The sequence below is a fragment of the Muntiacus reevesi genome, chromosome 2 (assembly GCF_963930625.1).
Source record: "Muntiacus reevesi chromosome 2, mMunRee1.1, whole genome shotgun sequence".
NCBI lineage: Eukaryota > Metazoa > Chordata > Mammalia > Artiodactyla > Cervidae > Muntiacus > Muntiacus reevesi.
In genome coordinates, this window is record NC_089250.1 from 60,602,752 (window position 1) to 60,628,106 (window position 25,355).

A 25,355-nucleotide genomic window follows, 5' to 3' on the forward strand; every position below is an offset into this window, starting at 1 on the left:
CTTCCCTGGAGGGTTTGGACAGCTGGGCACAAGGCCAGGCTGAATTCCTGGCATCAGGCGACACAGTGCTGGCCTTGGGGCACTGGGCCTAGGCTCCCTCCTGGTGATGGGATGCTGCCCTCAGTCTCCCCATCTGGGAGTCCCCCCATCCTCCTCTGGCATGACTTGGGTCCTGCACCTGCTCCTAATTTGCTGCGTGGTCCTAGGCAAGGCCATGTCTTCTCTGGGCCTTGGGACCATGTCCAGACCAGATGCCACTGTGGTTGCTGAAGAAGCAGGCTGGGATGGGGATTCTTCTCAGAGCAGAGATGCGAAAACTGATGTGCAGGGGGGGCGGGTCATGGGCAGGGCTCATGGTTTGCGACCTCCAGGTTGGGATGGGGTTTAAGCCACCCCGGGTGGGGCCATTCTGGACCAGTTCCCTGATGCTTGTCCCCACTCCAGCCCACAGATCCTGGGGGGAAGGGGCCAGGGCCACCATGCCTGGGGCGTGTGGGCTGGGCCTGCTGCTGACACTGCTGTTGCTGCCCATGGTCAGCGCCTCCAGGCCGGGCACTGTGTTCAGACTCAACAAGGAAGTGTTGAGCTACGGTAAGAGATGTGCTGTCAGGCTGTCGGCCGTGTGTGTGTGTGAGAGGGTGAGCTTGGGAGTCCATGCCTGTAGGTGTGTGTACAATCCTAAATGTACACGTGTATCTATGAACTCAAACCCCATGGGGACCTGGATTTCTCTTCTGTCAAATTGTGTCCCTAGGCCCCAGAAAGTGCTGCTCAACAAATGTTTATTCAATGAATGCATGAGTGGAGGTAGATGCCTTGTCCAGTGTGCACATGGTTTCCATGCCCAAGTGACGTGAGGATGGGTCGGTTTGAGGGGCTCCTTTTGCTTATGTGTGTCTGGTATGAGTTTGAAAATCCATGGAGATATGATGTGCCCACTTGCGTACTTGAGGGTTGGGAGGGTGCCTAACCACTGGCACGTGTGCAAGGCCATGGTGCATACCTCGGGTTGTGTAGCGCTATGGTTCTGCACCCTGGGATGTGTGTGGGGGGGGTGGCTGTGTGCACACACGTGCTGGGGAGGGACACATCTAGCACTGCACTTGGGAACGTCCAGGAGCTGGTCCCTCCCTGCTGGGCTCCCAGGGAGAAGAACCAGCCTCTCTCTGGGCCCTTCTTTGCAAGGCGTCTATCCCATGTCTCTGTTCCCTCCTTCCAAGTCCCGTCTAATCCCGGAGCAGGGGGCAAAATGAGGACATCCAGGCCAGGGTGAGACAAACACTGCCCTGCAACTGCCCCTGGGGAGGATTTTGGGATCTCACCAAGGTTGGTGAGAGGTCAGAAGTGAGAGATCAGAAGCTCTTTACCCCAAGGCCAGACCACACTCAGATAGCAACATGAGGAACTCAGGTCAGACAGTGGAGGGGACTTTCAAGGGTTCCGGAACACAAATGGTTTTGGAGGCAGGTGGCTCAGGGAAGCAGCAGGGTCCCCCCTGGGGCGCACGAAGCTTTCCGGAACATTGTATCCGGACAGATGGGCAGACAGTGAAAGTGGTCAGTGATCCGTATCGGAGTGGCACAAGGATAACTGCAGGCCCATTCCCCCCGGCCCCCCTCCCGCCCCATGCTGTGTGAGTCTCCTTTGTCCCCAGGCAGCCCTCCCAGCTCACCTGCCTGTTTCTTCTCAGTGGAAACAAACCGCCAAGAACACATTGCAACACACCTCCTCCATGGCCAGGCTGGAGGCTTTTCCTAAATACTGCGTCATCCTCTCTATCCAGTCCTGCAGGCCCCAGGGTTCAAGCCCATGTCAGGGGAGCACTGTGGAAGGAGTCCAGAAGCCCGGGTGTGAGTCCAGTTCAGCCACAGTCAGGCTGGAGAGGGGCCTCGGGAGCATGGAGACCACACCTTTATGCTCCAGGGTCTGTGGATACTGAGGCCTCGAGGGACACAGGGACTCCCCAGGTCTTCCGCCAAGTTAGAGGGAAGTTCAGACTGGGCTCCTCCTCTGATGTGTCCTTCCTGCACCCCAACCTCTCCTTTTAATTCTACTCAGGTTTGATTGTTTAATTAGCACCTCCATCGGCCCAGCAGCCCAGGTGTGGGAGAAAGTCCAGGGCCTCGAGGGCTGGGTGTCTTGGCCCAGATCCAACTTCTTCTTGCCCAGGTCCTCAACCTCTTGGTAAACTGGGTATAATATTGCACTGACATCATAGAATTTTGAGGAACGCTAAAGCCCTCAGAACAATACCTGGTACAAAGGAAGCATGATAGGAGTGCTAGCCATTATTACAAATAGCCTCGTGAGCGAATATTTATTGTGAACTGAGTGGGTCTTTCCAAGGACCCCATGTGACGGACACTATTTCGTTTTTTTTTTTTTTTTTTGAGTGCATGATTTGAACAAGAAAAGTTTAATCTATATTGAGAGAGAGAACTGGAGTAACAGGGAGTTGGCTAGTAAGAGTTACGAAGAATTCTAAAGAACACAAGTTGTTGTTCAGTCGCTTAGTCGTGTCAGACTCTTGGCAACCCCACGGACTGCAACATGCTAGACTTCCCTGTCCTTTGCCATCTTCCAGAGCTTGCTCAAAGTCATGTCCCTTGAGTCAGTGAACAAAGAACACAAGAGTAGTAGATATAAGGGAAAACCGGTACCCTTAATGCTGAGGTGAAGACCCAAGAAGAACCATCCCATCATGAGGGCAGAGATTCAGAGATCTTAATGGAGATGGCAGAGCACTGGCTTCTTGTTGTTGCAAGGGTCACAGGGATGTTTCACTGGGGACACACTCTCTAGAAAAGACTCTGATGCTGGGAAAGATTGAAGGCAAAAAGAGAAAGGGTGAGCAGAAGATGAAATAGTTGGATGGCCTCATCAACTCAATGCACATGAATCTGAGCAAACTCCAGGAGATAGTGAAGGACAGGGTAGCCTGGTGTGCTGTAGTCCATGGGGTCTCAAAGAGTCGGACACGACTGAGCGATTGAACCACAACAATCCTTCAGGGACTTGGAAGAAGCATTTCATAGTGCGATGTCAAACCCTGGAACTTGCTAGGTGCCGAGGAAACCTGCTGGCTGCCAATGGAGTTCAGAAGCTGTCCTCTGCAGGAGTCTAGGGCACGTTCATGTGCGTCTTGGGCCAATATAGTTCTCGACTGGTGCCTGAGATAAAAGCTGAGCAGCCGGCTCCCTAGACACTCAGCCTTATGGGCTCCCAGTAGGTACCTGTTCTGGCTGAAGAAAGAGTATGGGGAGCGGTGACCTAGGCTGGGAACGGGTCCTTGATATCTGTGGCTCCAGCATACATCATAGTCGCCCAGGTCAAGCTCTGGAGAAAGTGCAGGGGGCAGGGAGGTGCCAGTTCCTGAGAAAGCTGACAGCTACCGTTCTAATCATTATAGATTGATTTGCAGGGAAACTGAGGCATGGGGCAGCTGCACAGGTAGTGAGTAGCAGGGGTGGGTCTGCACCTAGATTTTGAGGGGCTCCTGAGCCCTCAGCCTGCAGGAGAGACTGCTCCCACCCTCTCCCCGCAGGACCGGGAACTTCTCCTTCTTCCTGGGGCCTTGTGGAAGCTCCCAAGGAGGTGGCGACTGATCAGGGCCTTGCAAAAGGGCTAAGGGTATTACTGTTACTGTTTTTGAGGAGAGAGTAGATACGTGGGATTTGGAGGGGCAAAGAGGAAAGACATGTCTGGAAGGGCCCGGTAGGGTCGTGCTTGTGTGCCTGTGGACGAGCCCACCCCTTCCAATCTCTGAGTGCTTCTCACCCAAGGTGTGGGGCAGATGGTGGGCGGCTCCTGAGGACGGCCTGACATCACCCTGCTCTGGCCCCTCAGTGGCTGAAGCCGGGAAAGCCCCGCTCCAGAGGGCCCTGCAGGTCACAGTCCCGCTTTTCCTGGACCGGAGTGGAGGGGTCTTCCAGCCCACCAGGTGAGTAGCTCACCTCCAGGTGAGTGCTTCCCCTCCCCACCAGCTAGATGAGTGCTTCCCTCACCAGATTAGATACTCCCACCTGCCAGGTAAGTGGGCACAAGAGGCTGTAGGAGCTGGGACCAGACAAGGGGGTCTGATGCCTCTTAATTAGGAGAGTTCTATGCACGGGATATAAGACTCTGGTTCCTAGGTCCCCAGGGCTGGCAAGACTTTGACTACTTCTTCCAAAGGCCTAACACTGAATCTAGACACAAATGTGAGTCTAATATACCCTTCCCCATAAAGCAGAGACTCAAAGGCAGAGGCAGGTGGGAGCACCTCAGACTCAGACACTTGTAGGAACTGGGCTAATTGTCCCCATCCAGTGGGAAACAGACTCACTATAGGCAAGACTCTGGATTTCCAAGAAAATCCATATGCATATGCATGTATATATCCTATACATGTTTAGAAACTCATACATATACATATATATGTATATTCTTATAAAAAGTCATGTACATCTTTTGACCGCTGCTAGCAGCAGTTTTATTTCTTCATCACCGACATCATCGTCATCAACAACAAACAGGTACTTTCTTCCTCCTGTGTATGTTGCATTGTGAGAATGGGTGCTACACTCTATGGTACGAAGCTTATAAATGCGGTATGCCGATACAAAGTTGAAGCCATTAAAAAGAGCTTAATAACAACTTCTTGGAGATAATTAAACCTGGTCAGGGATGTTGAGAGAATTGAGGAAGAGATTTATTTGTTTGGTTTTGCTTTTTTTCTTCTGATTTTATTTTTACATTTGTTATTATTCTTAATTAATTTTTAAAACGTGGAGTATAACAGCGTCACAATGCTGTGTCCGTTTCTGCTGAACAAAGTGGATCAGCTATCTGTGTACATATATCCCCTCCCTCCTGAACCTCCCTCTCTGTCCCCATCCTCCCCAGTGGAGAGAGTTAGAAACAACACACAAACTCAAATATTTAGTAAAGAATTTACTTGGGAAGGAATGAAAGTGGAACCTCTCATGTCATGGGCTGCTGAAGGGTTCTCTCAGTTGCTCCCAGTGGACTTTCCTTCTGCTCCAATCTTTAAATAGTGCTAAGCATGGCAGGTTCCAGCACTCTATGCATTGTCACAGGAGAGCCCAGAACCATATCTGTGTATTTAAAAATCTAAAGTTTTGAATGATGACAACTCGTTTAAAAAAAATGTTTAAAGCTTGCAAACGCTAGGCAAGTGAAAATGCAGCTGGTGCGGAAGCCCCCAGTTTGAGACCCTGGATTAGGGCTGGGCTGATGATGTCGGGCTTGGGAGCATCAGTGTCCCGAGGTCGAGGATCCCTAAATGATTCGCAGTCTGGCCACACAGAGGCTCAGTCATGAGATTGTTGGAAAACAGCGCCAGGATTCCTTGTTTGTAGATGTGGGAACACATCCAGAATGGTTGTCAAGTGAAAAGAAGCAGGTTCTAGGTCAGCTTGTGTCCCAAGAAGAGTCATGGAAAGATGTCACCCAAGTACTAACAGAGAGTGCTTTGATGTGACTTTTAACATTTGCCTGGAGAATCCCATGGACAGAGGAGCCTGGTAGGCTACAGTCCATGGGTCGCAAAGAGTCGGACACGACTGAGTGACTAACACATTCACTCTAACATTTATACCACTTTGTAGTGCTCCCACCTCCTACAGTTAACTACTGTGCAGGAGAAAAAAAAAGGACTTTTATTTAGGAAAAAAGAAATCATAGGTTAGCTGGAGAGTGCTGAGCAATCAGGACAAGCAGCTTTGAAAGGAGTTGAGCTTTCCATTGCTAAAGTGCTACAAGCCAAAGCTGCTGACTAGAGGGGGATTTCTGCGTTCTGTGGATCCCAAAGTTTTTCTTTCCCTACCTTCCCAGTTTTCCAGATCTCCATCAGAAACTAAAATCCCTCCAAGACCTGTGTAATCATCATCTCACTTAATTCATGCCTAAGGCTGGGATGCTCTTTGCATCTTTTCCCTACTGGCAGGTTGGTTAACCTTGCTTGCATGCCCCCTATGATGGTGAACTCACTACCTCTTCCTCATCCCATAGTTTTAGTTGTCAGAGGTCCTTTATAAATACCAACAGTGTGGGTAGGCTCCGAGCACCCAGCCCAGAGTTGATGCCATGGTTTAAAGGGGATTGCCCTGTCACTTTGACTCCTACCCTGCAGGATTCAGATTCTGAACGTCGATGTGTCCCACCTCCGCCTGACATTTGTTGCCAATTTCGGAATACGCTTATTGGCAGCCACCAATTTTACTCTCAAGATCTTCCGGTGAGTCAGTCTCCTTGTTGGGAGCGGGAGGATTTTCAAGGACTCTCTGAGGGTAAAACGGACGAAAGGGATTTAGCAACTCCCAAGATCCCAGCTCAGACCTTCTCACTCTGTTCAGCACACTCTCTCTCCAGTGCCTTCTCTCCCATCCTCCATGGGAGAATTTCTGAGAATCCAGACCCTGCTCAACAGTTATGCAAATGGAGAGAGTCACTTCTCTGACCTCAGTGTTCCCTCCTTTGTAAAAAACCAAAGCAAAAGAAAACAAAACTTTGCAACATGTCTATGGGCTTTCCATAGAAGCATGTTTGAGGACTTCCCAGGTGGTACAAGTGGTAAAGAACCTGCCTGCTGGTGCAGGAGACATAAGAGACGCAAGTTCAATCCCTGGGTTGGGAAGATGCCCTGGAGGAGCAAATGACAACCCACTTCACTATCCTTGCCTGGAGAATCCCATGGACAGAGGAGCCTGGGGGGTTACAGTCCACAGAGTTGCAAAGAGTCAGACACGACCAAAGAGACTTAGCAAGCAATGGAGGTTTGAGTGGATGGGTTCACTGCTGTGATTAAAATTATATTACCCCTTTCACGTGCAAGGCACCTGGTGCTCAATAAAATACTAGACTTGTTTCTATGCATCAGTCACTATTTTTGCATTTAATTTTCAAACTAGGGGTTGTGTGTTCTTATTTTAAATTCTCTGTCCTGATACTACCATTTTATGAGTGCTAGTGGGCCAACCTTCAAGTAGGATGTTTTCACATGATTGTCTTTTAGAAAACTCAATATAGTAGCCTTGTGAGATAAGAACCACCAATCTGATGTCCATTTTTACAGAAGAAGAATCTGAGGCTCAGTATGGGGAATGACTGGCCCAGGGTCTCACAGTAAGAGGGTGCAGGGAACCAGAGCTCACAGCCATCAGCTGCAATGTCTGTGACCCTGAGTGGAGTTTGGGGGTGTGTCCTGCCTGCCCCGGGGGAGGGGGGGACAATCTCATGCTGAGTAGGACCCCCGCCTATGTTAAGGGGTCAGCAGGCGCCGGCCCCTGGGTGGGGGAGGTTGTGGGGTCTTGCATCTGTCACTGCGGGCTTGCTAGGCAGTGCCACTCGGGCTCAGGACTGGTGTCCCCACAGTGACCCGGAGCCCCTGCACCTGCTGCTCCCCACAGCACTGCTGGCCGACACCTCCGTGGAGCAGGGCTCCATCGGGACCCCCCTGGTCAGCATCTCCAGCTGCTTCTCCATCTTCGACAAAGCCATCGTGTTTGATGGCCGCAACAGGTGGGTACTGGAGGCTGGGCTGCTGGACCCCAGACACCGAGGCTGTGGTGCCGTTTCTTGAACTTTCTACTTCATCCAATCCCAATGATGGATCCAAGAGCCGGCCCCGCCCCTGCCCCACTCCATCACCACCAGCATCATACCTATTTTATGGCTGAAGACACTGAAGTTCAGAGAAGGGAAGGGACATGCCCAAGGTCCCACAGCGAGTGGGGAGCAGTGGGCTCCACCACTGCTCTGCGCCATGTGACAATGCACACTGCCCACTAACGTCCTATTTGGAGAGGGACTCTGGGCTGGCACCTGCTGTCGGGAACCTCAGAGGGCTGCCCCGCACTGCGGAGATGAGGAGTCTGAGGCCCAGGGAGGGGCTGGGACCTGCCAAGCTCTCCCCATGAGTCAGGCAGCTGCTCCTGATTTGGCTTCTAAGACTGACAGCCACTCCACCTCCAGAGCACCACTGTGTGCTGGACACGTTCTGGGCCCTTTCTGTGAATCATCTCACAGTAGTCCTACCAGGTCGGTGGAGTCATTTCCCTCATTTTGCAAGAGAGCAAATGGAGGTACAGAGTGGTTAAGTGACCTGCCTAAGGTCACACAGCTATCACACGGGTTCACACTTGGCAGCCTGATCAACCCCACTGCTATGAATTCCTCTGCCTTGTATCTACACCTTCCCGCCCATGGGTGGTGACTCACTGCGAGGTGGTTGAGTATTTTATCTTAAAGGGGAGTAACATTTACTCAAAGACTGAACTTTTTCCTCAGACAAGGCTTGGGTATAAATCTATTCCCTCTTGGGCCCCCTGCTCAGCCTGTGTAACTCACGATCCCCACGGTCCCTCACGGTCCTTGAGGGCAGGGGCTGCTCATGGTTTATTGATGGGAAAACAGAGGCCCAGAGTTTGATGCCATTGACAACATTGGTTCCTTCGTCCTGCCTCCCCAAGAGGCCATTCAGCGAGGCTGGGCCATGCCTCATGTCAGCGTGTTAGGAAACCAAGGAACCGTGACTTCTCATGGATCCCCATTCTGAAATACTGACTCAGACCTACGGCTCAGTGAGGAAGGGACTGTAATAGGTTTGCCACAGAGAAATAGGGCCCATGCAGGGAGCAGACCTGGGCCCCGCCAGCCACAGCCCTGCCTCACTGGGCTCAGTGGCCCTGAAGCCAGCTGGCCAAGGACGTGGTCAAGTCCAGTTTTCGCAACACCCTCTGTCTCCCCACTCTGCTTGGCCTCATTCTTGGCCACTTCCAAATCTTGAGACCAATGGCCCTTTCTTGGTGGCTCGGCGTCTTCCACTATGGGGACAGTCGTGCTGGTTCCATGCCTGGCACGTGGCAGGGTATGGTGTGGGCACAGACTTTTCTCTGGCACCCCTGGCTTTGGGGAGAGACAGGCCACGCTGGTGCTGACCTGGGCTCAGGGGCCCCTTCTGGTCTCCTCCTCAGCACAGCCCCCGCGATGCTGGCCCCGCTGCAGAGTCACATCAAAGCTGTGCTTCAGAGCAAGGTAAGGACCTCCTGTCAGAGCCTGCAGGTTGGGGGGTGGCAGCGAGTGAAGAGGGGGCTCGCAGACATGGAGGAGCGGGGGTTGTTAGTGCTCCTCCTGGGGTTCCTCCACTTTCCCTAGAAGGCCGGGGAGGAGGTGGGGCTGAAGGTCCAGTGCAATGACCTGCAGTTGTGGGGCTGCAGGGGAGGGAGGCTCCTCCGCTCAGACCCAGTGCCATGTGGAGGGGAGTGCTTTCAGGGCCGTGTAACTTCTGAAAGGAGAACACAGCGGGAGTGGACGAGGGCCTGGGCACCAGGGGCGGATGTGATCCAGGTCCCCTCCTTCCCAGCTGGGACCCTGGACAAGTCAGTTGGCCCCTGCCCCTCCTTCCACGTCTGTAAGGGGAGAGGACAACTGTCCCTACCTGGCCACCGGTGGGCAGGCTGTGGGGCTGAGTGCATTACCACCCGTGTAGTTTACAGCAGTTTGGGGAGAGTGAGTGTTGCTGTGAAGGCCGCAATGTTAGCTCCTGTCATTGTCTGCGGGTGGCTGACTTGGTGAGCGACAGTGTCCCAGGGGCCAGGGCCCCACTGTCCTGTCCCTGGGGGTCGCCAATTCTCCCTCCCTGCCTCTTCCCACCCACCCTACCTCCAGCAGTGGCAGTAATGGAGACCAAGTCAACCCACTGTGTGCCATTTCACACACTCAAAAGGTAAGCCTCAGGATTCCCATGCTGCAGATGAGAACAATGAGGCTGGGAGGCAGAAAGCAGTGTAGTCCTCTCCTCTGCTCCAGTAGTCAAGCATGGATGTGAGGGTTGGGCCATAAAAAAGGCTGAGTGCTGAAGAATTGATGCTTTTCAACTGTGGTGTTGGAGAAGACATTTGAGAGTCCCTTGGACTGCAGGGAGATCCAACCAGTCAATCCTGAAGGAAATCAGTCCTGAATATTCTTTGGAAGCACTGATGCTACAGCTGAAACTTCAATACTTTGGCCACCTGGTGCGAAGCACTGACTCATTGGAAAAGACCCTGATGCTGGGAAAGACTGAAAGCAGGAGGAGAAGGGGATGACAGAGGATGAAATGGTTGGATGGCATCACCAACTAGATGGACATGAGTTTGAGCAAGCTCCAGGAGTTGGTGATGGACAGGGAAGCCTGGTGTGTTGCGGTCCATAGTGTTGCAAAGAGTTGGACACGACTGAGCAACTGAACTGAACTAACTGCCTCTTGGCCTCGCCTCACCAAGTCCTCCCTGGATCAGCTAAGACCACCCCCGGCCTTGCAGTCTCTCCTCTGCCCCACCTTCTGTCACACTGACCCCAGCTTAATCCACTTCTGGTGGCCCACTGGGCTGGGAGGACTCCTGTCTCCCTGACCCGGCTTGCTGACTGCAGCCTGCCTCCACCGCAGGGAGCATCCTTCCATCAGCTGGGCCTCTGGGCCGGTATGCAGCAGACCTACTTGCCTTGGTCTCCTGGACCTGGCTGTGGTCACTTCTGCTGTGGCCCAGAGCCCTGTTCTTTCCTCAGTGCCCACAGGCCCCAGCATCCCCTCGGAGTCCCCAGGGTCCAGAGGAGGTGCTGGAAGAAGTCCACTGGCTGGTGTAGGAAGGAAGGACTCCCAGGCCTTGGTGTCCAAGTTGGGCGAGTCTTCCAGACAGGGCCTCTAGACCCTCCCATCCTTGAGAGCTGCCTCTGTTTTTCTGCAGCTGTGCCTGAGAATCTCCAACCTGGTGCAAGGTCTCAATGTCCACCTGGGCACTTTAATTGGTAAGACCGGGGAGCCTGGAGAAGGGGCTGGGGCCTCTGAAATCCTCTGGGATCCCCATGACCCTTCAAAGACCCCTCCTTTGCATCAGAGTTGACCTCTGGGAGATCAGTCATAGGATGTCTGAACAATTATTGGTGGAATTTGGGATTCTCCAAATTGTAGAACCAAGTCTTTAAATATTTGTGTGTGTGTGTGTGTGTGTGTGTGTGTGTGTGTGTGTGCGCGTGCATGTGTGCACTAAGTCACTTCCGTTGTGTCTGACTCTTTACGACCCATGGACTGTAGCCCACCAGGCTCCTCTGTCTATGGAATTTTCCAGGCAAGAATACTGGAGTGAGTTGCCATTTCCTTCCCCAGAAACAAGCCTCTGATAGGTCTTCAATTTACAATATGGAACTAAAAGCAACAGAAGTAGGTCAGCTTTATCTTTTAGTGGTATTTATCAGTATTGAAGAACTATTGGTAATTACTCATCCATTTCCAGACTGATCAAAGAATGCATCTTCTGGTGATTCAGGAGAAAATCTGTGCTCAGTGAGCCCCAAGTAAATTCAGAGCATCCTCTCTTTCTTCACAAACCCATTTTCAAAACTGCTTCTGTTTGAAGTGCACCTTCTCATACGTGAGGGCTTCCTTTGCCTGGGACTCCGGAGTTTCTCCTGTGTTGCCATCACTGACTTTGCGAAATCCAGAGCTGTCTATCGTTGGCAGCTGCACTAGGCCATTGGTTGGTTTTACCTTTGAGTTGGGGGTTGTATCTAATCCCTTACACAGCCTGGGACAGGTATGCAGGGCGACGTTCTGGTGTTAAGCCAGGAAGGATGTCAGGCAGGGTCCACATTTATCTGTAGTGACTTCTTCAGTGAATGTTTTTATATTAGGGTAGCTCTTTGGCTTTCTTGGGCAAATTTTACCAATCTTATGAGGTTGCATCATTATCCCCAATTTGTAGATGGAAAATCAGAAGCTCTGAGTTTAAAGTCCTTAGCATGGTACCAACACCCTGCATGAATCAGCTCACCTGGATTTTCTCCTCCTCACACGTCTACCTATCATCCTGTCCACACTTCACAGCCCAGCCAGAAGTCTGGGGAACATTTCTTGAATTCCCCCACTCTCCTCACGACCCCAACCCCAATATTACCTTAACAGGAGGTACTGAGAGGCCAAGGAAAATGGACTTGGAATCAAAGGATATGAGTATGAATTCTAGCTCATTTGCTGTGTGACCTTAGGGAAGTCACTCCGTCTCTCTGGGCTTAATAATTCCATCCAAAAATAGTAATCAAAATTTCTACTTTTCCAATGTGTTGCTATTGTACAAAACAGCATGGATTAGGTGCCTGGTATGCCATAAACTCAATAAGCCTTAGTCTCTTCTCTCCCTTCGGAGGAATTGTCTTCATCAAGATGCCTTGGACCCAGGTTCATACCAAAGATCAGCTCTTGCCCTTGTCTTTGCTTCCATCTTGCCTTGGTCAGGGGATGATTGTGCCTGGAATGACCCTTCTCCTTTCTGATTTAGGGTCTTTAGTCTTCTGCTGATTGGGAAAGCAGAAACCCAAACTGTTAGAATTGTGTCTAAGAATCAGCGGGTTGTGAGCAGCTGACTCTTGGGTGTGCATTTTGCAGCTTAAATTTGCTTACTCATGGGGCCTTTTCCCACCTCTTTTCTTGGCCTGGATCTGGCTAAATGAGGTGTGCGAGCGTGTGTGTGCTCAGTCACTTCAGTCATGTCTGACTCTTCGTGACCCCATGGACTACAGCCCGCCAGGCTCCTCTGTCCACGGGATTCTTCAAGCAAGAACACTGGAGTGCCACTCTCTCCATTTATCTCACCAGCTCCCTCTTCTCCCCTACTCTTGTCCTAAGTTTGTTCTCTATGTCTGTGTCTCCACTGTTGCTCTGCAAACAGGTTCATCAGTAACATCCTTCTAGATCCCATACACATGTGTTAATATACGATATTTACTTTTCTTTATGACTTACTTCACTCTGTATAATAGGGCTCTAGGTTCATCCACCTCATTAGAATGGACTCAAATGCATTCCTTTTTATGGCTGAGTAGTATTCCATTGCATATATGTACCGCAACTTCTTAATCCATTCATCTGTTGATGGATATACACTAACATATGTAAATAGATAGCCAATGAGAATTTTCTGTATGACTCGGGGAGCCCAAACTGGGGTTCTGTAATAACCTGGAGGAGTGGGAGTGGGTGGGAGTTGGGCTGGAGATTCAAGAGGGAGGGAGCATATATATACATATGGTTAATTCATGTTGATGTATGATGGAAATCAAACCAATATTGTAAAGCAATCATCATTCAATTAAAAATAAATAAATATTAAAAAAGAATACTAAAGTGGGTAGCCATTCCCTTCTCCAGGGCATCTTCCCAACCCAGGGGTCAAACCTGTATCTTTTATGTCTCCTGTGTTTGCAGGCAGGTTCTTTACCAATAGTGTCACCTGGGAAGGCTGGCTAAATGAGGCATTGGTGGGTAATGCTGAGTATGTCATCTTTTGTTCTTCACCCTGGTTTCGTTCAGGCCTCAGCCCTGTGGGTCCAGAGTCTCAGGTCCGCTACTCCATGATCAACACCCCTACCATCACCAATGACTACATTTCCTTGGATATCAACGTAAGTGCCTCCAGCTCCACTCAGAGCTGGGGCCTTGTTGCCTCCAGAGTCCTTGGCATTCTGCAAGATTCCTAAAGCGGCAGGAGAGTTGAGGGGAGAGGAGCTGGGATGGCATTCCAAGAGGCAGTGTGGCATGTAGGCAAAGGAGTGAGGCTGACAACACACGTGGCGTCTTGGGGGTGGGTGGCATCTCACAGCCCAGGATCTGCCATGGAGTCACCTGCCTATTGTGGCCCTGCTTCTGTTCTTCTCCTCCTCACCCCCAATCCGACAGGCTGTTCTCTTCCTGCTGGGCAGACCCATCGTCCTGCCTGTGGATACTACCCCCTTCGTGCTGCCACAGCACGTAGGCACCAAGGGTGCCATGGCAACCGTGGGCCTCTCCCAGGACCTGTTTGACTCTGCCATCATGCTGCTGCAGAAGGCTGGTGCGCTCAACCTGGACGTCACAGCACAGCTGGTGAGAGCTGGTCCAGCCGCCCTTGGCACATGGGGCAGGAGTGCTCTGTTGCCCAGCCTGGGGAGACCCTGCAGAGGCCAAATCCTTGGTGGGTGGGGCAGTTGAAGCTTTGGGGCCACAGGGTGGCTATTGGAAGGCTTAGCCAGACCGCTGGGGTGGGGAGACAAGAGGTGGTCTGGCTTGGGGAGTGACTGTTCTAAAACCTGCCATGTGTTGGGAGTTGATTTCAGAATTCGAGTAACAACCCGCTGAACACCTCTGTGCTGGGCCAGCTCATCCCCGAGGTGGGTGATGTTTCTGGTCATTCCAAGGGCTGAGATCTGGGATTGGGGTGGGAGGCTCTCTGGGTTCTGGGGTCTCTGCTGGCCCATATCTGCTCTTAGTGGGGTTCAGCATCTGCCCTTCCATCTGTACATCCTCTGTCCCTCCTTCGGCCCAGGCATCACACTATTTCCTCCTCTCCGTGCAGCGGGCAAGAAGTGCCTACACTGTCTCCTCTGCTTCCTTTCCCTGATCCATCCAAGTCCAAGCTCAGGGGTTACCTCCTACGGGAGCACTAGACCTCTTGTCTGGTTCGGGAGCCTCCTTGTGCTCCCACATCCCTGAGCTACCCTCCCTCCTGGCACAGATCACAGGCTGTGACTGTCTTCATGTGGCCACCCATCAACTGGGTGTCCCCGAGGGCGGGAGTCAGGGGTGGACCCACCTCTGTGGTCCAGGCACTTACAGCACAGCGGTGGCTTGATCAGCATATAAGGAATGATAAGTGAAGAGCCCACCCAGTCTTTGCCCCCATGTGCCCTCCTCCCTCTCACCCCTCTGCTCCCCAGGTGGCCCGTCAATTCCCCGAACCCATGCCCCTGGTGCTCAAGGTGAGGCTGGGTGCCACGCCCACAGTCACGTTCCGCACCAACAATGCCACAATGCGGCTGCAGCCCTTCGTGGAAGTCCTGGCCCCGACCTCCAACTCGGCTTTCCAGTACCTCTTCTCCCTCAATGTGGTGAGTGAGGTGGGCTGGATGAGGCTGGCCAGGAGATGGGTGACTCTAAAGGGGACCTCACTTCCTCCCACACACTTCTCACTTTTTATCCACACTGGTCTCCTTGCCAAGACTTTCCTGCCTCAGGACCTTTGCACATGCTGTAGCCTGTGCCTAGGACACACTTCCCTGACTCTTGGCAAGGCTAGCTTCTCCTCATCATTCAGGTCTCAGCTTAAATGCTGCAGTCTTCCTTCGGGCAGGCTTCTAGATGGTCCGCATCTCTCCACATACCACTCTTCCTTTGTGACACCCAGCGCTCTCTGAAAGGATCTTGTCTGATTTCTTTGGTTGTCGTTCACCTCCCCAGTGGCCTGTGTTCCACAAACACCTGAATGGATGGGGTGTGGGTGGGAGACTGGGATATCTGGTGGCCAGCTGAGAGTTCCCACATGGTTCTGTGCCCTTTGACCTTGCTCTTCCCATGTGCCCAGGTAGTGAACCTGAGCCTCCAGCTTTCTGTGTCCAAGGTGAGGCTTCGGGGGACCACATCTGTGCTGGGGTAAGTGAGGCCTCCTGGACCCAGCAGCCTCAGAATGCTCCTCTGTGCAATGGGCCTGCAATTGCCTGTCACAGTGTCAGTCAGAGGAGCTTGGGATGCAGCTGGTATGGTAAGCAGGTGAGAGGCACTAGGTCCCATTCCCACCCCTCCCCTCTGGTTTCCCTTCCAGGAATGTCCAGCTCACTGTGGCCTCCTCCAATCTGGGCTTCATTGATGTGAGTATGGGGCTGGGGTCTCCAGAGACCCCCTCGCTGGGTGGGGCAGGCCCTGAGCCCGGGGAAGGGGAGTGTGTGCCCATGTCTCTCAGCTTACTCTCAGGCCAGCAGTTCCTGGGGGCCTGATGCTGACACGGCCCTGGGAGTAGCTGGGCTCTGCTTGAAGCCTGGACAGGGGTGACCTGCCCTCATCCCTCCTGCTATACCTCTGTCGGTTGATCTGTCTCTGTGTTCACATGTCTCTCCTGGCCCCTTGCTGGGACGGGCCCGTGGTCCCCATCTCCCTGGCTCCATGGCTGCAGACAGACCATGTCCAGACAGTCATGGGTGAAGTGTTTGAGAAGCCCTTACTGGACCACCTCAATGGTGAGCTCTGCCCTCTGCTCTGTGTGGCCCCTCTGGCCCCTTCCACCTGCATGCCTGCTCCAGGCTCCATCTTGGCCCTTTCCTACATCCCAGGCTCAGAGGCTAAGAGGGTGGCTTTGGGAGTCCTGCTCCCTGTGCGTACATCTTATCTCAGCTGTTTAGCAGCTGTGTGATCTTAGCTAAGTTCTGTTTCTTCCCCTAACCTCAGTTTTCCCTTCTATAAAGTGGGTATAGTAATAGCAGTTCCCACCTCCTGAGTATCTGTGGACCTCGGTGTCATGATGCATGTGAAGACCTCAGAGCAGGGCTGGCTCCAGGTGGCACTTTGTTACTGGCTGACCTTGATTTCTCTTTTCTCTCCTGCAGCTCTCTTGGGCATGGGGATTGCCCTCCCCCACGTGGTCAATCTCCAGTACGTCACCCCTGAGATTTTTATCCAGGAGGTGAGAGCCTTTCAGTGTGACCAGAGGGGCCTCCTTCATCTTTGGATGGAGGCTGGGCTTGGGGAGGTTAGGGGTCACCTCTCGCCTTCCCTTCCTGCTCGAGCACACAGTGGGGCCCAGGGTCAGCCAGGCCTAGGAATGCCCCCCTGCTCAGACCATGCCATGAATCAGCTGCGATGAGATGGGAAATTCTAAATGCAAGGAGACATTGGAGCAAAGGTTTCACTCACCCTCATCAAATATCACACCAGGTCACAGTGGATTCAGACCAGTTGTGCTGAGACTCTGTGCCCTTGGATAGGCACGACCCCTCTGGAGTCTGGGGGAGGATGAGAGAGGGAGTCTTTCCAGGGTTGTACACAAACCTCCACAGGCCAGATGGTAGGAAGGGATCCTGACCCTTCTAAAATGATCCAATGTTGGGATCAGACATTGTGGGCCCAGGATGACACCCTACCACTTCTTTCTGCTTCACCTGAGCTACAAAAGGACAATATTCTTCCTAACTCATTCAATACGATGTGAATGGGACAGAAAGTTTAACCAAGGTCCTTCAAGCCCAACATCCATGTCATTCACACTCCCTAAGAGGGACTGACTGAGTGCTTTCAGGGAGGATGACCTCCTTGCTTGAGACCTATGGTCCCAAGGCAATTGGCAGGTAACAACCTGCGCTGCTATCCCCCCCCCCCCCCCCCCCGGCAAGAAGCAACCATCAACACACGTGGGAGCAGGGCTTTTAGTGGGAATTTCCCCAAGACTTCCTTTTTTGGGCAAGGTCAGTGGCTGACTCACCTTGGCACCCCCAAATCCGGCACTTGGGAGTGAAGTCAAAGGTCCCTAGACCAGCACTGCCTAATAGAATTTCCTGCAAGGATAGAGGTCTGCACTGTCCGAGGCAGTGGCCACTGTCAGCCATTGGGCACAGGTGACTATTGGGCCCTCAACATATGATCAGTGTAACTGAGAAGGTCAATTCTAAATCTTACTTAATTTTACTTAATGTAAATGTACAGTAGTCTTGTGTATCTAGGGGGAGACACATTCCATGTATCTAGGGGGAGACACATTCCAAGATGCCCAGTGGATGCCTGAAACTGTGGATAGATAGTACGAATGGGTGGATATCACATACAGTGTAGAGCCACTGGACAAAGGGATAACTCACATCCAGGATAGGATGAGTAGGATGGCATGGGATTTCATTATGTGACTCAGAACGGCATGGAATTTAAAGCCTATAAATTATTTATTTCTAGAATTTTCCATCTGATATTTTCGGGTAGTTATACTTGGGTAAATGAAACTGTGGACAAGAGGGAGTAACTGTAATTAGCCAGGTGCTAATGGCCACCCTATTGGACCATGCACAAGTTACACAAAGACAAGGACTGGTTCTGGTTATTTTTCTGCTGGGTTCCCAACAGCTGGCACAGGGCTTGGGTCATAGTAGAGGCTCAATGAAGACTGAAGAGAGAAAGAGAAAGAGGAAGAGGAAGGAAGAAAGAAGAAGGGAGGGAGGGAGGAAGGAAGGAAGGAAAGAAGGAAGGAAAAGATCAGTAGGCCCTCAGGAAGTTTCTGCAGTGCAGTGTAGACAGTAGAGGACACTTTGGGGGGGGGAGGGGTATGCCTGATTTTGCTAAAGAGGCTTGGACTTGGAGAAGATACTCAGTGATCTGAACTCCAGGTCATAAAACAGAGGTGGTCCTGACCACGTTTGGAGCCCGAATCAAGCTCCAGGTCCACACTGAGTGCTCTGCCTGTGTGATCTGGCTGCATCCATCTATCAGTAGCAGCCTGGCAAAGTGGTTGCTGTTACTGTCCACAAGAGACAGCAGGAAACTGAGGGCCGGAGAGGCAAATGGCTCTCACTCTCAGCAAGAGTGGCAGAGCCTGAACTTAGAGCCAGGCTGATGGGACGGCTGGGGGTCCTACGGTCCCCGTGTGGCTTCTGACCTGGCCCATGGTTGTATCTCTGTCTTTCAGGGCTATGTCGTGGTGTCCAGTGGACTCTTGTACCAGCGCTGATGGGGGACCACTGGGAGAGCTGCTCTGGGGACCCTTTTGCCTTGAGCCACTTGGGAAACTGAGTCAAAGTCACACTTTCATCACCACTCTTAGTCATCTCCAGCAAGTTGGTTGGCCCAGCCGGGCTGCTTCATCCCATCCTGGCCCCTTCCCTCCAGACTCCCTTCCTTCCTTCATCCCCTCCTTGTGGGGAGCAGAGAGCTCCTCCAGGCTGTACAGATCTTGCATTAAACACCTTCTCTTGAGCTGCAACTTCTAGCCAGGCTCAACAAACTCTTTGAGTACTGGAGGCCAGTTCCCTACATGCAAGGCCTGGTCCTATCTGTCCCTGGAGCCCCCAAAGTTGGCCTGGGAAAGAAAGAGGATGTGGCCATGTCCCTGCTGACCATATCTGTTGACAGCATCGCCTCGTAACCAGGGGAACAACGTGGATGAGCTGAAGTTACAAATGCCACAGTGGTACTTCAGGCGTGTGCCCTCACCTGGTGGCATTTCTCCTCTCAGAGTCACATCCCATCCTTCTCCTAGAACCTCATGAGAGCCCTGAGAGTCATGTGGGCAGAGCGTGCAGTCCCATCTCACAGAGGCAGAGATTAAGGCCCAGCAAGGAGGGGAGTGTGCCCAGAGTCTCCGAGCTGGGGGATGGCAGATCCCCAGGACTGCCACCTTCCTAGGATTCAGACCTAAGATGCCCAGTCCCCTCTTCCATCACCAGCATTCCCACCTGGGGTTGGACCTTAGGTCATGAGCCTCAGGTGACAGACACTCACTGTCTTCTCCAGCAGCTTCTCCATCTTGGTTTATGTGGCTCATAGGCGAGCTTTTGTTCAAAGGAGGCAGGATCTGCTTCCTGGGCCTGTGTTACATACTGACCATGTCTTATTCCTTTTTGCTCTGAAACCTCTTCAAACCCAGCGGGTCACAGGCAACAAGATGACCTAGGGGAGGCTGAAGGGGTGCAAATGCTGGCAGGATGAAGCCATGTGATTTTTTTCTTTCTGATAAGCTAATCTTTTAGCCAGAGATCATATTCTTTCCTTCCCAGATACATTGGATTCAGGTTACGTTTATGTTTCTCTGGGGAGTAAAGGTGTCCAAATTTCCACCATCAGTAAGCAAAGCCCTCGGTACAGCGGTACACTAACTAGCCCCCTGTAATGGTTATAAGTTCAACCCTAAAGGGTCCGAGTGAGAGGCCTCGAGGCCTTGAACAAGCCCGGAGTGTTGGTGGGAGGAGGTGGGGGTGGTGCTGAAAGCTGGAAAGGGCCAGGCTATAAAATCCCACCTCATGATATCACCGAGGACAACATGGCTTTTATTTCATTTGGTTGTTTGGTGAATTAATTCATGAATCCTACTTTAGCAGGTCTTTATACAGGCTCAGCCCAAGGCTAGCTGATATGGAATATGGGAGAGACAAAAATTTTGAGACACAGACTCAGCGCATATATTTAATACCTAGAAAAATATCAATATGTGAGATCTATTCATTAAGCCATCAGTCCAGTGGTCCAGCATTATTCCTTTCTTCCTCCTTCTGTTCTTCCTTCCTTCCATCCACCTATCTGTCTGTCCATCTTCCATCCATCTGTCCATCCATCCATCCATCCATCCATCCATCTTGGCATCCACACATCTACCAATTTATCCAATGATGTGGTTTAGATCTTATTTGTACCCATGATGCTCCTGGTTGAATAATATACATTCTTTTAAGACGAGGGGGATGAAACAGCTGAGTCAAGCTCTCTGCCCAGAAGGAAGCCATGTTCTGTCTGAAGAGAACCGGCATAGTCCCTGAGGGGCCCCATTCAGCCCTTCAGTAAGGAGCCCGCTGAGCCCTGGCTACTGGGGGCACAGATGAGAATGGCAATCCGGGTCCAATCAGAAGGCAGAAGCCGCGTAATATCTAAAACAGGGGACTTTCACTTTGAAGGATTATTAACTATGGTAAAAGAGTAACTGCGAGCTGAAGGTAACTCTATACAGTTCGCTAGGGCTGAGGGAGAGTGCCCAAGGAAGGAAAGACTTGGAAGGGCTCAGACCTCGATGGGGAGGGTGCTGTTCAGTTTACTGGGTAGCAGGGGGGCTCGCTACCAGGTGGGAGCTGGCCTGGGGTTGCTGGGCAAACAGTGGCAACGGAGACCTCGAGGAATTCCCTGGCGGTTCTGTGGTTAGGACTCCACGCTCTCACTACCAAGGACCAGGGTTCAATCCCTCATCGGGGAACTAAGATCCCGCAAGCTGTGGCGTGGTCACAAAGAAGACCTCCAGAGCCCCCCGGGGAAAGCCGCGCGGGGGAGGGGAGGGTGCGGGCGGAGAGGTGGCGGTTGTGAGCTGCAGACGTCGCAGCCACACACGGAGCAGCTGCCCGAGGGACTGCGGGCACGTCACGGGCCAGGGGCCTTCAGTGAGTGGACAGCGGGAGGCTGCGGGCGTGGGGAGGGCCCTGGCTTGTTTGGAACGGGCTGCAGAAAGGCCGCCCCCAGGCTGAGCCAGAGGGGTCGAGTCTGGGCGGGTGGCTGAGAGGAGCTTTGCTGGATGTTCTCCTCACACGGCTCACCTCCACCCCACCGGAAATCACAGGAAGCCCCTCCCACTCTCATGCCTCCCAGCCATGCGCCCTCTGGTTAGCTTCACGCTCACTCTAAAGGAGACATACTGAAAAGAATTCAGAATGGAGTCCTGTATACGGAACCATACTAAAGGGTGCGTTCTCATTTCTGACTCCTTCACGAACCTTCTCGAGGCCCACCTTTCACCTTGACCCTGCACCTTGCACTCTTTCCCTCTAGGCCTCGGGCTGTATGCTCTGACTGGGCCACCTTAACCTGAACTGGTTTACCCTGCCCATCAGCTCACAGGCGCTCTCCCTGCCCACGTGCAAACCCCTCTGCCCTGGTGACTCTGATGCCCTTCAGTTTCTGACGACAGTGGCTAGTGTCTGCGGCTTCTCTCCCCACCACCCCTCTCTGACCCTTTCGGAGCCCTGCATACAGCAAGTGCATAATAAGCATGTGGCGAAGGAGTGGTTTGTACTGTGTATATGCCGGAGCTCTGGCCCAGGCTTGCCCAGCCCTGAGCTTGGGAAGCCGCGTGGAGCCCAGTCCCTGTAGGCTGCGTGGCTGAACTGGGAGTCACACTTGCTGACCTTCAGGGCTGGCCTGGTCTTCAGTATCTGAGGGATGGAGGGGGAGGTGGGAGAGGTGGGAGAGGAAGTCTCCCTGGAGGAAAAAGGTGCAGCTGGTCGTGGAAGGATGGCAGGATTTGGAGCTTTGGTGGGGGCCAGGCAGGATGATGCTGGGGCCTGGGGCAGGGAAGGGAGGTCAGCAGGTAGGCAGTGCCCCCTTGGGTATGCCTTAGCAGGTCTTGGCCTGGGCTCTGGAGCTCCTGGCTCTGCTATCACTTGCTCTATAACTTGGGCAAACGGCTTGATCTCTCTGAGCCTCTGTTTCTCTGTCTGTAAAATGGAAAAAATTACCAAAGTGCCCACCTCATAGGGTAGTCCTCAGGATTAAGTGGACCAGTGCATATCAAACACTCAGCACACTGTCTGGCACAGGTCAGGTGCAAAGTAAAGGGCCCTCTTGTTACTATTGCTATCAGCATTGTGAGAGCTGAGTCGGAGGTGCTTCCAGCGGCTCTAGCCACAGGTTGGCTGAACCAGGCTTCCCCGGGGACACTGAAGTCATGTGACGACCCAGTGCCCCAGGAAAGATTCAGTGTATCCCTAAAGGAATTTATTTCTAGGGAGCTTGCCTCCTCTCTGGCCACTTTCAACTTAGGGGAACAGGGGATGGCATGACTGTCCTTGTCCTTCTGAGCAATGCTATCATTATTTGTGCCCCCACATTATAAAGAGGATAAAACTGTGGCCCAGGGAGGCTGAGGGTGGTACCCAAGGACACACAACTTGGGAGCACAGAGACTGGGACTGAGGCCCAGATCCCCAAACCCATGCAAAGGGGTTTCTTCAGCCTCCCCCACCCCAGCCATCTTATGTCTTTCCTGCCTCTGCCTTCCCCCCAATATCCAGGATGGCCCTGGGGGAGGCAGGGAGGGCTGGGTGATCAGAGGCAGCCCCCGCACCTCCCTCCCCGCCCCCCCTCCCGCCCCGCTTGGATTTATATTCAAGGAGGAGGCGGGGCCTGCTGGTTCCTCTGTCTGTAGGGGGTGGATCTGCAGGGATAAAGTGATGCTATCTGTAGTTTGGCTCCTTTAGCGCAGGGCCCACATCAGGATGGAGACTGGCTATGCTGACCTGGGTCCTTCTCTCCCTCACTCCAATCTGGCTTTGGCCCCACGGACCACAGATAGGCCTTCACTCATCTCTAGTCTCAGCAGCCCCCTGTGCACAAGGGACACAGAAGCTTCCTCGATCTTCCACATCTGTGAGCTCCCTGTAGGTGGAGGAGGAAACCCCATCTCTCCAGCAGCCCCCTGGGACTCTTCATCACCTTCAAGGAGCCCCCACCCATGCCCCCCCAAGGGTCTCGCCAAGAGCAGAGGCTGGGCACCCTGAGGCCCCAGGTCTAACTCCAGTTCTGTGGCCAGCTAGTCTTGTGGCCCTGGGGTCAACCTGCCTTTATTGCCCTCCAGATCTGGAGAAAGCCCTCATGCCAGCATTTACCACCTCCTGGCATCTCCTCCAGGAGGGTCTCCCTTGAGGACACACCACTGGGCCATAGCTCTTTGCCCCCTGTGAGTGTCAGGGGGCCCAGTTGTGATGGCCTAGCCCACACCTCCCAGGCCTTTGCATCCGCCAACTCCTTGCCTGAAACACCTTCCCTGCCTTGCAACTGGCTCTGCTCACCCCTCAGGCATCAGTTCCGACACCCTCTGCTCCAGGGGTCTTCTGTTCTGAAATAACCCCCTCTTCTCTCCCTGTCCCATCCCCCAGTTCACGGACTTCCGCCACCCTTGTCTCCCCAGGACTGACCTGGCTCTGTGCTGTCCGCTTGCAGATGGCCTGTCCCCCTAGGCTCCGGGAGCCCCCTTAGGATAGGGCCCACAGCTGCTTTGCTCCGTGTGGCATCTCTCGCCCCCGCACAGGCCTGGCACACAGTGGGTCCTAGGTTAACATGAAAGGAATGAGTGCCAACAGCGTGTCCAGCCTTGTGGGAGGCGCTGATCTTGGGGAGGGGAAGTGTGAGCCCCGATGGCCACTCTGGTGACCACATCTCCTCCCCAGTGCCCGCCCTGGGGCAGCCATCCATGTCCTCTGTGCTATTTATGTTGGAACAGGTTGAATCGTCACGTGAGCATCGGGGCTCCTGTTCTCTGGGCCTCTAGATAATTATCTGGGCCTTATTAAACCCTTAATTATCCAAGCAGCTAATCAGGCTCCCAAATATAAGGGCTTCCTCATCCCAGGGTGGGGAGGCAGGGGCCAGTCATCAGCAGGACATCCCCAGGCTTGCCAAGGTAAGGACAGGCTCTGCCTGTGGGCCTCTCCCCAGACAGTGTCTTTTGCAGCCTGGTCATTTTACAGGTGAAAACACTGAGGCTCAGAGAGGGCAGGAGGCTTGCCAGAGGTCACACAGTAACCGGGTAACAGGACCAGGGTTTGGATCTATGTCCTGACCCCCACCCAGTGCTCTGCACCTGACAGGAAGCCACCAGACATTCACAATCCTCAGATGCTGTAAGACTTGGGCAAGATCAAGGATACAGCAGATCTGAGGTGCCTCCCTGGGCTCCATCTGAGGCCAGAGAGAGACAAGGTAGGCTCTGCTTTGCAGGAGCTCAGAGCTGAGCTGAGGCAACAGGGGGTGGGGGGGACTGTGATGGTAGGGGGCAGCTGGGAGCATTTGGCAAGTAGAAATCGAAGAAGGACTCCAGATGGAGGAAATAGTGGGAGTAGAAGATGGGGCTGAGGCAGCAGGAAACACTCGTCTTGGGGGGATGGATCAGATACACATTCAGGTCCAAACTACGGTCTTCAAGACGAGGTGGTTGGAGGTTGAGGGGAGGCTTCCTGGTGGAGGAGGCAGGGGCTGAAATTAGGACTTGAGCAATAAGCAAGGAGGAGGCAGGGTGTTGTTAGAGGGAGGGACGGTTTAGGCAAAAGCACAAACACAGTCATAAACAAAACCCTGGCATTGACCCTTTGTCCCAGAAACACCCATATGACTGTGTTCCTCAGTGAGTGAGAGTCGCTCAGTTGGGTCCAACTCTATGTGACCCCATGGACTGTAGCCCACCAGGCTCCTCTGTCGTGGAATTCTCCAGGCAAGAATACTGGAGGGGGTGTTCCTCAAGCCACTTACTATTCTAAGAGGGCAAAAATCCCTGCTCTGAGCGACCTTGACAGCTGACATCAGTTCTGGTCTGGGAACGGGAGGACTAGGGTGGCGGTCAGTCTTGGGGCTCGATCTCCCCACCTTAGGGGTAGGGCGGTCTGGAGAAGACATTTACCCAGCCCTTTCAAGCTCTGCTGCCTGGTACTGAACTCCATAGTCCTCCACAGGATGAACTTCAGAGATCTGGCACTAGGCGTGTTCACAGGGGTGGAAGAAACATCCCAATTGATTATTTTCAAGCCCAGATAGATATCTAAAAATTGAATCGGACGAGAGGCAAACAGAACGCGGTTTCACTTAGCAAATATTGACTGTAGGCTCAATGGTCTCCTTGGCTTTTTATATACTGGCTGCTTTTCATCTTTTAGGTCTCAGCCCAAACATCTCCTCCTTAGAAGTCCTTCCCTGTTGCTCACCCCCCACTTCCTAATCCTCCATACACATTGTATCCCATTTGGGTGCTTCTCTCTAAGATTCAGGAGGAGCAGGACTGTCTTTGCTGTGTGTACCCTGTACCCCGGCCTGCTTGACACATAGTGAGGACTCAGTAAATGTGAGTTGA

The 25,355-nt window shown here is 52.8% G+C and overlaps 1 protein-coding gene across 1 annotated transcript; it reads left to right on the forward strand.

Annotated features, from left to right (window-relative positions):
• The first annotated feature begins 479 nt into the window (after positions 1-479).
• On the forward strand, positions 480-18,491 carry BPIFB2 (BPI fold containing family B member 2). The gene is made up of 15 exons (XM_065919752.1): positions 480-591; positions 3,847-3,940; positions 6,134-6,238; positions 7,375-7,521; positions 8,976-9,036; positions 10,728-10,788; positions 13,346-13,437; positions 13,712-13,897; positions 14,128-14,181; positions 14,728-14,898; positions 15,372-15,439; positions 15,609-15,654; positions 15,957-16,020; positions 16,387-16,463; positions 18,450-18,491. The coding sequence occupies exons 1-15, from the start codon at positions 480-482 to the stop codon at positions 18,489-18,491; spliced, it is 1,380 nt and encodes a 459-aa protein (XP_065775824.1).
• Positions 18,492-25,355: the final 6,864 nt, after the last annotated feature.

Excerpts from the sequence above, each read along its gene's own strand:
- BPIFB2 (XM_065919752.1), top strand. The coding sequence starts at position 480 with ATGCCTGGGGCGTGTGGGCTGGGCCTGCTGCTGACACTGCTGTTGCTG. Across the intron at positions 3,941-6,133 it reads GGGGTCTTCCAGCCCACCAG|GATTCAGATTCTGAACGTCG; the intron begins GTGAGTAGCTCA and ends CCTACCCTGCAG. Across the intron at positions 13,898-14,127 it reads TGGACGTCACAGCACAGCTG|AATTCGAGTAACAACCCGCT; the intron begins GTGAGAGCTGGT and ends AGTTGATTTCAG.